Source organism: Cherax quadricarinatus, chromosome 29 (genome assembly GCF_038502225.1).
Source record: "Cherax quadricarinatus isolate ZL_2023a chromosome 29, ASM3850222v1, whole genome shotgun sequence".
NCBI lineage: Eukaryota > Metazoa > Arthropoda > Malacostraca > Decapoda > Parastacidae > Cherax > Cherax quadricarinatus.
Genome location: NC_091320.1, coordinates 37,260,459 through 37,273,692, shown reverse-complemented (window position 1 = coordinate 37,273,692; position 13,234 = coordinate 37,260,459). Strand labels below are relative to the sequence as shown.

General features: G+C 43.3%; 1 protein-coding gene across 1 annotated transcript; it reads right to left on the bottom strand.

Moving 5' to 3' along the window:
- Positions 1-2,466: 2,466 nt before the first annotated feature.
- On the bottom strand, positions 2,467-12,678 carry LOC128690590 (uncharacterized). The gene is made up of 2 exons (XM_053779304.2): positions 12,345-12,678; positions 2,467-5,264 (listed from the first exon to the last, which is right to left on the bottom strand). The coding sequence occupies exons 1-2, from the start codon at positions 12,357-12,359 to the stop codon at positions 2,901-2,903; spliced, it is 2,379 nt and encodes a 792-aa protein (XP_053635279.1). The 5' UTR covers positions 12,360-12,678; the 3' UTR covers positions 2,467-2,900.
- Between the last annotated feature and the right edge of the window lie 556 nt (positions 12,679-13,234).

Sequence of the window (13,234 nt, the reverse complement as noted above, 5' to 3'; positions counted from 1 at the left end):
ATATATATATATATATATATATATATATATATATATATATATATATATATATATATTCTTCTTTCAACAAACCGGCCGTATCCCACAGAAGCAGGTGGCCTAAAATGAAAAACAAAAGTTTCTCTTTAGTAATATATACAGGAGAAGGAGTTACTATCCCCTTGCTCCCGGCATTTTAGTCGCCTCTTACAACACGCATGGCTTATGGAGGAAGAATTTTATTTCGCTTCCCCATGGAGATAAGAGGAAATAAACAAGAACAAGAACTAGCAAGAAAATAGAAGAAAACCCAGAGGGGTGTGTGTATATATATTCTTGTATATACACATGTAGTGTGACCTAAGTGTAAGTATAAGTAGCAAAACGTACCTGAAATCTTGCATGATTATGAGACAAAAAAAAGACACCAGCAATCCTACCATCATGTAAAACAATTACAGGCTTCTGTTTTACACTCACTTAGCAGGACGGTAGTAACTCCCTGGGCGGCTGCTGTCTACCAGCCTACTACCTAATATAAATATAAATATATGACTCTCTTTAAGACCATGCTAGAGAGTGTATTGAATCTTTCCCTGGAAGACGGACAGTGGTTGCGAGCCTCACTTCCGGTCAGGCTTGGGGGGCTGGGAGTACGCAGATCCTCCCAGATTGCTCTACCAGCTTTCCTATCCTCTTCCATAGCATCAAACGAGTTAAGACAAATTCTTCCTGATAACCTCAGTGACTCAGCAGGAATACAGAACCCTAACTATGCCAGTGCCATCGCTGAATGGGAGACTCTTGCTGCTCCAGCACCAAACCCTAGTGCAGCACTGGCTCACAAACAGTCAAGCTGGGATGGCCCGATCACCGAACATCAGACAGGGAGACAGCCCATCTCCAGGCTGTGAGCGCACATCACTCCGGGGACTTCCTCCAAACAGTTCCCATATCGGCAATGGGAACGTGCGTCGACCCTAAGACCCTCAGTATTGCAGTGGCTCTGCACCTTGCTGCCCCAATTCACACGGAATATACGTGTATTTGCGGCGAAGCGCAGGCTGACCAATGTGGTCTACATGGTCTTAACTGTTCCAAAACCAAGGGCTGGCATGCAAGACACAATGAGGTCAACGACTTCATAAAGAGAGCCCTTGCAACAGCTGGATGCCCAGCCGAGAGGGAGCCCCGATCACTAGCAGCCAACAATACCCACAACCCAGCAAACCCCCCTAACGGGATCACCATCTATTCTTGGAAGAATGGCAAGCTCTTAGCATGGGACTATAGCTGTGTGTCCACACTAGCTGACACCTATATCCATCACAGTGTGGGGCGACAGGGAAGAGCTGCTGACCACAGGGAGGAGTACAAGATCAGCAAGTACAGGGACATAAGCCAACAGTATCAATTTGTCCCAGTGGGATCAGAGACCTTGGGACCGTGGGGAAAAAAATGCCACACGTTTCCTTAAAGAATTGGGTTCCAAACTCATCGACACCACCAGAGACCCAAGGGCAGCCACTTTCATGTTCCATCACCTCAGCGTGGCCATCCAGAGGGAAAATGCTTGCTGCATACTTGGCTCGCGTCCAGCCTCGGAGGAGCTGGAGGAAATCCATAATCTTTAACATGTCTTACCATTGTATTCATCTTATCTCCCTGATACACCCCATCAACTAACTACACGAATACCACCTGGTGGTTCACACTTACACTCACCCATTTGACCATAAACAGAAATATTAATCTCAATCTTAAAATAATGAATCCTATGATACTCCAATACTGAAACTATGTACTGTGCCAAAACAAAGCATTCACATTGCTAAACTCACAAACTAGTATTTAGTCACTTAGCCATAATACCAACTTACCTCATAATTTGTAATATTTTAAAATAAAGAATTAAACTAAGTCTGCCCGAAATGCCTAGCCATGCTAGGCGTTCTAGTGTAACCATTATTTAACTACATGTAAACCACACAACAACCAAATTCTGTAAATTCAACATTGTAATCTTTATAGAGAATAAACTTTGAATTCTGTAAATGTATTCTGTCTATTAATAAATTTTCCCATAGATATAAAATATAGGGGGTGGTAGGAGAAGAAAATATTCAAACAGCTCCGGGAAGAACCTTGAGTTCTCTCTGAGGTACGTTTATTGTCTTCTCTGAGGATCAGGGTCCCCAGTCCAGGTATAGAGGTGGTACCTCCCTACATTTTATGTATATATATACATACATACACACACATATATATCTATATATATATATATATATATATATATATATCTAGATATATATATATATATATATATATATATATATATATATATATATATATATAGACATCCAGCGAGAGAGAGATCGCATTCAGCAGGAGTCTTGTCGTCCCTGTACTGGGTTCGACTCCTGCTGACTGAGATCTTTCTCTGTATATATTCGCTTGTTTCTGCGGCGTGGTGTATTGATATCTCCCTCTCTCTCTCTCTCTCTCTCTCTCTCTCTCTCTCTCTCTCTCTCTCTCTCTCTCTCTCTCTCTCTCTCTCTCTCTCTCTCTCTCTCTCTCTCTCTCTCTCTCTACACTTTGGCTACTGTCCCCAACAAAAGATATATGGATTAGTTTCGTAAATTTCTCTTCGTTCTGCTGGTTTCTCACCATTTTTTATTATTAATAATTTTTCCTCTACACGACTATAAATACAAACTGAAGGTTTTTACGCCATGCAGTGTAATACTAATTTTGATCTTTTACGTTTATTAATAAACATACTAAACATTATCCACCTCTAAAATAAGTTAAATATTGCTTAATTAAGCGTCGTAAGTTAATTGGCGTGAGAAATGCAAATTGTAAAAATCTTCAATGACAATAAATAAATAAATAATATAAGATCACGATAGATTGTCTATCTACGGCTCGTAGTCAAAGAAGCCAAACTTTGGGAAACGATTGAAGTAAGAATCAATGTTGAAGCCAAACTTTGGGAAAGTGACATCAGCATCGAAGAGAGAGGCTTCCATGTCTGGTCTTCTCTTCTGTGTCATCTCTTCCTTCTCTTTCTTCTCCAGTTCGGGACGAAGAAGGATCTTGGCGTCCTCAAACAGACTACTTGTAGGGTGTCTGGAGTGGCCTCGCTTCCGGCTTGAAGGGTTCGTGTGGTCTGCTGTCCTCTGGGATATTGGAAAACGTCGGATGGGATGTTTCGGTAGAGGCTGAGACTGATATCCAGAACTGTGTGTGTTGTGACTCCTGAGGCGCTGGGAACTGAGATTATTTAATTTAAGAGGCCGTTGTTTCTGTGAGCTGGAAGGACCATAAGCTCTGAGACTCTCCGGTTTCTGGATGTTATAGTTACCAAGAAGGTAAACTGCAGCCGGTTGTCTGTGGCTGTTGGTGTGAGATGGCCACACACGTCCGGAAGTTCTGTGAAATGAATTCACGGTTTTTACCTTGCTGTAATTCTTGCCATGTGATGGCAAGGTTGACATAAACTGGAACTTTGACGGAGGTGATGTCATAGGTTTTCTATTTTTATTGTATTTGGGTACAAAGGGTGGCTTGTAAGTGGTGATGGGAGGCTGGTGTGTAGGGTGCATCACCAAGGGACGGGACTTGTACGCATCTTTGGGTACGAGACTGCTAAAGTTTTTCTTAACCTCGTGGATCTCCTTAAGTTCTAGAGACTTAAAGCGGACTGGGAGGTACATGTTCTCGTACTCGTCTTTCTCGTCTTCATATTCCTCCTTGTGAATTATCCGTGTTGACTCCCGCGGCAGCTTGTCATACAAGGGATGGCTACCAAACTTGTTCCTCACCGCCTTGATGTCTGGGACGGGAGTGACTGTGGTAGTTGTTAACTCACTGTTTCTAAAGTCCTTCATCATCTTTCCTTCCCGTGTCCTGACGTTCTTGATGGCATCGAGTAACACATCTGACTTTTCAATTTCCTTCTGCAGGCCAGTGTAATACATGATTTCGTCACGATTCATTGTGTCCAACTCTCCGAAAAGAGTTCTTTGAGCTGGAGTATTGTGAAAATTATTCTCGTTGACAGATGAAATGGGTGCTGTGTGAGAACTTTGGGTGATAGAGGATGGGACTTGAAAAGGAGAATCCCAAGATCTAGAAGGAGAAGGTCCAGAGAGAGAGGCGCTGGAGAACGTGAGACCAGAGTGAATCGCCTTGTGGTGGGTCGGTCTCACGTACCTTGATTCTTTCTTCTTGTCTACTGGTTGAGACGTAACGTAATACCTGATGGGTAGCTCGCCGCCGGAATAGCGGCTGTTGGTCAGGTGCTGGTGCTGGGGTATGTGGTAGTAGTCACTAAAGTAGCTCTTGTTGTGGGTTTTCTCAGCATCCATGGCCTGGGAATGGCCTTCACTAACCTTGCCACCACCGTAGTAAATGGAATCTACAGAGGAGGGATAAATCACTGGATAAATCTCTGAGGGGATGTTGCGTTTTAGATAGTTCTCTGATGTATAAATATATCTTAGATACGATGGTGTTGAAATATAGCCATCGATGAAGGTATTAACATTGGGGAGTTTTTGAGGGTCACCAGAGAAGCCGCCTACTCCAGTCTTAGACATGAGGGAGACAGGCACAGCTCTCAGATACAAGTTAGACCGCTTACTACTCTGCGTGGGAGTTCCTTCAGTTGTACCCAGAGGTACCGGCTCGGTCGTATCCAAGGGCACCCGCTCTGCTGTATATAAAGGGAACTTGTGAAGGCTGCTGGGTGAAGAAGATAAGAGGTTTTCGGAACTAAGAGGCTCACTGAAAGCTTCTCTTGAAACCTCTGCTACGTCTACGTCAGGGCTCTCAATGTTATCCTGGGAAAGCGCCATGTAATCAGTGACATCGGTGCTCAGTAAAGTCTGGGGGCGCTCTAATGTCGTGGCGACCTTCCCTTCATATGTTTTTTCGTCGTCGCTCTCGACATTATCGGCGTTCTTGGTGTAGTCGTAGTCAAGCATGACTTCGTAGTGCCTGGGAGATCGGGGCTGCACGGGCCGTGAGATCAGGGATGGGTCGTGGACGAAGCCGGTCTCTCGAATCAGTGGAAGGTCATGAATGGAGTCCAGCTTTCGGGCAGGTGACTGGCCATGGACAAAGTCGGACACTCGGCCCAATGATGAATCAAGGACGGAGCCGGACCCTCGGACCAGTGGGACAGTTCTAAGAATCTCCATGTTAGCGAGGCCTGGCAGGTCCTGGGACCCAGCAGACACCTTGGCTCCTGCCTGCCACGTCGCTGCCACCAGCCAACACTGCAGAAACACAAAGTTTTAATAGTGTATTAGAAACAACAGTTTATTGCTAACATAAATAAAACTTGTCATTATAACAACATTGGTAATTATAAAAATAAAATTAAACATAATTATGGTAATAATTGACAGATAATTGACTAGATAATGAATAAAAAGTCACAATACCGTGGCTGGAACAATTTACAAAACACCTGCACTTAAGAAAGGAATTTTATGGCGACATTTATCTTCTTCCTGGACCATTGTCAAATCACAACTGAGAGAGTAAGAGGCAATGGCCTAGGAAGGACCGAAACACCATCCTACGGTTTCTCTCTTTAGTGCAGGAAACTGATGAATGGACCAATGCATGAGCTGTACGGTGTCGGGATCTCAGAATAAGAGTTAAGTAACAGTGAGACTTTCTCACACAGACACTTTCTCGAAATTCTTTTTCTTACTCAGTATACTCATGGACGTATCTTTGTATTTACTTACGTTTTTAACAAGATATCGTAGGTCGAGATACATTGTGTTCTGTTGTCATGACTACCGTCAACTATTACAAGGATCCCAATGGAAATAAGTCACTTCGTCTGACTGTTTTCGATTATCCTGGTTGGTAATTTACACGTACCTTAAATTATGTATGATAATTGTACTTATGTGTACCTGTACCTAAATGAACCTAATTAATAATCATGCTCGTGACGGCCCAGATTTCCTACATCTGCATTACCAAACTCAACATCCATAAGGACGCCTGGAAGAAATATTTTTTAGTAATTTGATAAAATAGGCGAAAAGTATTTCTTTAACGTATATAGAAAGGAAGTGTTCTGTACATGCATCACACGCAGCAACAGTCTTGGAGACCTAAGATAATCAGCATTAGGCATGACAAACCACTGATTCTTCAGATGACTGCACCACTCAGTTGAGTGGGTAACTGGTAGCTTGTGGTGGAGGTCTTCCAGTCACATTGAGGAGGGGAGCACCAGGGTAGGTTATCTTGTATCTAGAGGGGAGCCTAGGAACTTCAGTCCTTCAACAAGCTTCAGGATGATTAACACAGCCTGAAGCTAACGTGTTGTTTATTCCTTAGTCTCCATCTTCTGGGCTGCTTTATAGAGTGAACAGGCTGGTAGTGTCTCGTACCACCAGGTGCATCAGCCTTTCCAGAATTACCTGTGTTGTTGTGTTGTTACTGGTGCAGGTGTTAGTAACAACAGTGTTACTGGTACAGATGTTAGTAACAACAGTGTTACTGGTGCAGGTGTTAGTAACAACAGTGTTACTGGTACAGGTGTTAGTAACAACAGTGTTACTGGTACAGGTGTTAGTAATAACAGTGTTACTGGTGCAGGTGTTAGTAATAACAGTGTTGCTGGTACAGGTGTTAGTAAGAAGAGTGTTACTGGTACAGATGTTAGTAACAGCAGTGTTACTGGTACATGTGTTAGTAACAACAGTGTTACTGATACAGGTGTTAGTAACGCCAGTGTTATTGGTACAGGTGTTAGTAACAGCAGCGTTACTGGTGCAGGTGTTAGTAACAACAGTGTTACTGGAACAGGTGTTAGTAACAGTGTTAATAGTACAGGCGCTAGTAACAACAGTGTTACTGGTACAGGTGTTAGTAACACTCTTACTGGTACAGGTGTTAGCAACAACAGTGTTACTTGTATAGGTGTTAGTAAGTGTTACTGGTACAGGTGTTAGTAACAGTGTTACTGGTGCAGGTGTTATTAACATCAGTGTTACTTGTAAAGGTGTTAGTAAGTGTTACTGGTACAGGTGTTAGTAACAGTGTTACTGGTACAGGTGTTAGTAACAACAGTGTTACTGGTACAGGTGTTAGCAACAGTGTTACTGGTACAGGTGTTAGTAACAACAGTGTTACTTGTGCAGGTGTTAGTAACAGTGTTACTGGTATAGGTGTTAGTAACAACAGTGTTACTGGTACAGGTGTTAGTAACAGTGTTACTGGGGCAGATGTTAGTAGCAACAGTGTTACTGGTGCAGGTGTGTGTAACAACAGTGTTACTGGTGCAGGTGTTAGTAACAGTATTACTGGTACAGGTGTAAGTAACAGTGTTACTGGTACAGGTGTTAGTAACAGTGTTACTGGTACAGGTGTTAGTAACAGTGTTACTGGCGCAGGTGTTAGTAACAAGAGTGTTACTGGTGCAGGTGTTAGTAACAGTGTTACTGGTACAGGTGTTAGTAACAACAGTGTTACTGGTGCAGGTGTTAGTAACAACAGTGTTACTGGTGAAGGTGTTAGTAATAACAGTGTTACTGGTATAGGTGTTAGTAACAACAGTGTTACTGGTGCAGGTGTTAGTAACAGTTTTACTGATACAGGTGTTAGTAACAACAGTGTTACTGGTGCAGATGTTAGTAACAACAGTGTTACTGGTGCAGGTGTTAGTAACAACAGTGTTACTGGTGCAGGTGTTAGTGACAACAGCGTTACCTGGTGCAGGTGTTAGTAACAACAGTGTTACTGGTACAGGTGTTACTGGTGCAGGTGTTAGTAACAACAGTGTTGCTGGTGCAGGTGTTAGTAACAACAGTGTTACTGGTACAGGTGTTAGTAACAACAGTGTTACTGGTACAGGTGTTAGCAACAGTGTTACTGGTACAGGTGTTAGTAACAACAGTGTTACTTGTGCAGGTGTTAGTAACAGTGTTACTGGTACAGGTGTTAGTAACAACAGTGTTACTGGTACAGGTGTTAGTAACAGTGTTACTGGGGCAGATGTTAGTAGCAACAGTGTTACTGGTGCAGGTGTTTGTAACAACAGTGTTACTGGTGCAGGTGTTAATAACATTGTTAATGGTGTAGGTGTTAGCAACAGTGTTACTGGTACAGGTGTTAGTAACAGTATTACTGGTACAGGTGTTAGTAACAGTGCTACTGGTACAGGTGTTAGTAACAGTGTTACTGGTACAGGTGTTAGTAACAGTGTTACTGGTACAGGTGTTAGTAACAACAGTGTTACTGGTGCAGGTGTTAGTAACAACAGTGTTACTGGTGAAGGTGTTAGTAACAACAGTGTTACTGGTGCAGGTGTTAGTAACAGTTTTACTGATACAGGTGTTAGTAACAACAGTGTTACTGGTGCAGATGTTAGTAACAACAGTGTTACTGGTGCAGGTTTTAGTAACAACAGTGTTACTGGTGCAGGTGTTAGTAACAACAGTGTTACTGGTACAGGTGTTACTGGTGCAGGTGTTAGTAACAACAGTGTTACTGGTGCAGGTGCTTAACAACAGCGTTACCTGGTGCAGGTGTTAGTAACAACAGTGTTACTGGTACAGGTGTTACTGGTGCAGGTGTTACTGGTACAGGTGTTACTGGTACAGGTGTTACTGGTACAGGTGTTACTGGTACAGGTGTTACTGGTACAGGTGTTACTGGTACAGGTGTTACTGGTACAGGTGTTACTGGTACAGGTGTTACTGGTACAGGTGTTACTGGTACAGGTGTTACTGGTACAGGTGTTACTGGTACAGGTGTTACTGGTACAGGTGTTACTGGTACAGGTGTTACTGGTACAGGTGTTACTGGTACAGGTGTTACTGGTACAGGTGTTACTGGTACAGGTGTTACTGGTACAGGTGTTACTGGTACAGGTGTTACTGGTACAGGTGTTGCTGGTACAGGTGTTACTGGTACAGGTGTTACTGGTACAGGTGTTACTGGTACAGGTGTTACTGGTACAGGTGTTACTGGTACAGGTGTTACTGGTACAGGTGTTACTGGTACAGGTGTTACTGGTACAGGTGTTACTGGTACAGGTGTTACTGGTACAGGTGTTACTGGTGTGACATGATCTGTGAGTTACATGTTTTCTATCAGTTTTTTTGTATCATGTTACTTCAGACTTTACTGAAGGCTGACCGCACGCCCACACTCCCTTCCGCCCGCACGCCCACACTCCCTTCCGCCCGCACGCCCACACTCCCGCCCGCACGCCCACACTCCCTTCCGCCCGCTGGCCCACATTCCCTTCCGCCCGCACGCCCACACTCCCTTCCGCCCGCACGCCCACACTCCCTTCCGCCTACACGCCCACACGCCCACACTCCCCTCCGCCCGCACGCCCACACTCCCGCCCGCACGCCCACATATACGCCCGCCCGCACGCCCACATATACGCCCGCCCGCACGCCCACATGTGCGCACGCCCGCACGCCCGCACGCCCGCACGCCCGCACGCCCGCACGCCCACATGTACGCACGCAGAAGAGGCAGACCAAACACAAAATTACCTGGTCAAGACTGAGGGACTGACCTCCTCTACTTCTGCCTCCAGTATTGCAATCACCACCGTAATCGACTGAAGAAGCTTCCTAAACAAGCTGAACGTTTCGGCAATAAAGAGCCAGGTGTTGCACCTGTGTCTTAGCTATCTACTGGTACATAGCGTCAGTGAACCTAACTTAACCTAACCTAACCTAACATAACCTAACCTTACCTAACTTAACCTAACCTAACTTAACCTAACCTAACCTAACCTAACCTAACTTAACCTAACCTAACTTAACCTAACCTAACCTAACCTTACCTAACTTAACCTAACCTAACCTAACCTAACCTAACCTAACTTAACCTAACCTAACCTAACCTAACCTAACCTAACCTAACCTAATCTAACCTAACCTAACCTAACTTAACCTAACCTAACCTAACCTAATCTAACCTAATCTAATCTAGCCTAACTTAAACTAATGTAAACTAACCTAACTTAACTTAAACTTATCTAAACCACCCTAACCTAATCTAACCTAACCTAACCTAACCTAATCTAACCTAACCTAACTTAACCTAACATAACCTAATCTAACCTAACCTAATGAAACCTAATCTAACCTAACTTAAACTAACCTAACTTAAACTAACCAAACTTAAACTAACCTAACCTAACCTGACCTAACCTAACCTAACTTAACCTAACATGACTTAACCTAACTTAACCTAACCTAATCTATCCTGACCTGACCTAACCTAATCTAAACTAACCTATTCTAACCTGACCTGGCCTAACCTAATCAAACCTAATCTAACCTAACTTAAACTAACTTAATTTAAGCTAACCTAACTTAAACCAACCTAACCTAACCTAACCTAATATAACCTAACATAACTTAACCTAACTTAACCTAACCTAACCTAACATAACCTAACCTAACCTAACCTAACCTAATCTAACCTAACCTAACTTAACCTAACCTAACCTAACCTAATCTAACCTAATCTAATCTAGCCTAACTTAAACTAATGTAAACTAACCTAACTTAACTTAAATTAATCTAAACCACCCTAACCTAATCTAACCTAACCTAACCTAACCTAATCTAACCTAACTTAACTTAACCTAACATAACCTAATCTAACCTAACCTAATGAAACCTAATCTAACCTAATTTAAACTAACCTAACTTAAACTAACCTAACCTAACCTGACCTAACCTAACCTAACCTAACTTAACCTAACCTGACTTAACCTAACTTAACCTAACGTAATCTATCCTGACCTGACCTAACCTAATCTAAGCTAACCTATTCTAACCTGACCTGACCTAACCTAATCAAACTAATCTAACCTAACCTAAACTAACCTAACCTAACCTAGCCTAATCTAGCCTGACCTGACCTGACCTAACCTAATCTAACCTAACTTAAACTAATGTAAACTAATCTAACCTAACTTAAACTAATCTAAACTAACCTAACCTAACTTAAACTAAATCTAACCTAACCTAACTTAAACTAATCTAAATTAACCTAACCTAACCTAACTTAAATTAAATCTAACCTAACCTAACTTAAACTAATCTAAACTAACCTAACCTAACCTGACTTAAACTAAATCTAACCTAACCTAACTTAAACTAATCTAAACTAACCTAACCTAACCTAACTTAAACTAACCTAACCTAACCTAATTATTATTATGCTTCAGTCTGGCATCATACAGTGACATGACGAATATTTAATGTTGCGATAATGTTTAAGTTGGCTTAATAAGGTTTAAATCTTGTCGACTACACCATGGCCATTAATTCCGAACCTTAACTGTTCACCACCAGACAAAACTGTTCCCGGTTTACCCGGTATAAGCCCGGTTTTATGGAGGTGTGCTCAACCACATTCAGTTCGGTGTTTCTAAGGCTGCAGTTGGAGCCGCAGGGAAGCCGATGCAGGTGCTCACACAAGTGCTCACTTGTGTGAGCACCTGCTGTGAGACGTTCATAACAGCCTCGCAAAACATGGGACAGCTGCATAGACAAAGGCGACTTACTGGTAGAAAGAGTCTAGTTGGTCAGAGTGGAAGTCTAGGTGGACGTACCATGGCCGCTTCCTGACCAGACGCAAGACGGCAGACAAGTAAAGAAATCATACCAGAGGCAGCTGCTGCCTTCTCAACATTCTTGAAAAACAACATATGAAAGTTTTAGTTTTATGGATCGTCTAAAATATTGACAGGAATCCTACCACCACCACTACTACTACTACTACTACTACTACTACTACTACTACTACTACTACTACTACTACTACTACTACTACTACTACTACTACTACAACAACTACTACTACTACTACTACTACTACTACTACTACTACTACTACTACAACAACTACTACTACTACTACTACTACTACTACTACTACTACTACTACTACTACTACTACTACTAGTACAATCAGTACCATCATTACCACAATCAGGAAGCAGAGTCCTGATAGTACATAAACCTTCACATACTCTGACATTCCCACCAACCTTGACTATCACGCTTCCCCACACTCACATACACTCTGTCATACACTCATACACTCATACACTCTCATACACTCTCTCATACATCCTTTCATTCATCCTCTCATACACCCTACTTTGTCAAGCAGTAACGGCTTGACAAAGCTCCTGAAGAGCGAAACGTTGCCACAATAAAATATCACATTAGTTGCATCTGTGTGTCTATTTGCCCAACAGTATTTTGTCGGTAATTCTACCAGAATTACCCTAGAGTAAATTGCTTTGAGTAAATAACAATGACCAAAATGTGTGAATATCTTACCAATATTACTGCCATGGTGGAGTGTGTTTACAATGGTAGCGAAGTAGTCAATGTCTTACACACATAGGCAGACACCAGACTAGTCCAGCAGACAAGGAAGACACCAACTGAGATGGCTGAGGTAAGGTGGCAGGGAGAAGACCCACCAGGAGTGGAACTCACGCAGAGAAAGCACCGGGGGAAAATGCAGCAGCTGGTGGCGTGGTGTTCAGCACCTGCGACACAACTCCCACATAACCTCACTGATGCACGTCCTGTTTACGACTTAATGTATATGTCAGTAATAACGCCGATGACTTGGATAAGCTCCCGCTATGCTAGTAAAGTTGTAACAGCTCACGCTGCTGCTAGCTTGTAATCTGAGGGAACTAGAAGGAGGTGGAGACGGTGTTAGAAGAGGCAACAGATGGTGGTCCTCAACTCAACGGAAATTTCTCGTTCTGTCGCCAATTTTCCTCTGTAACGACGGTGTTGTTGTCATGACTGAACCTCTGTGAATGATGGCGGCTCTGGAGAATTAACTGAAGTCCAGACACAACTTAGTTTTATAGGAGAGGAAGACGGGAGTACACTGGTCTTACACGGGGGTCCACGACTCTTACACGGGGGTCCACGACTCTTACACGGGGGTCCACGACTCTTACACGGGGGTCCACGACTCTTACACGGGGGTCCACGACTCTTACACGGGGGTCCACGACTCTTACACGGGGGTCCACGACTCTTACACGGGGGTCCACGACTCTTACACGGGGGTCTACTACTCTTACACGGGGGTCCACGACTCTTACACGGGGGTCCACGACTCTTACACGGGGGTCCACGACTCTTACACGGGGGTCCACGACTCTTACACGGGGGTCCACTACTCTTACACGGGGGTCCACGAC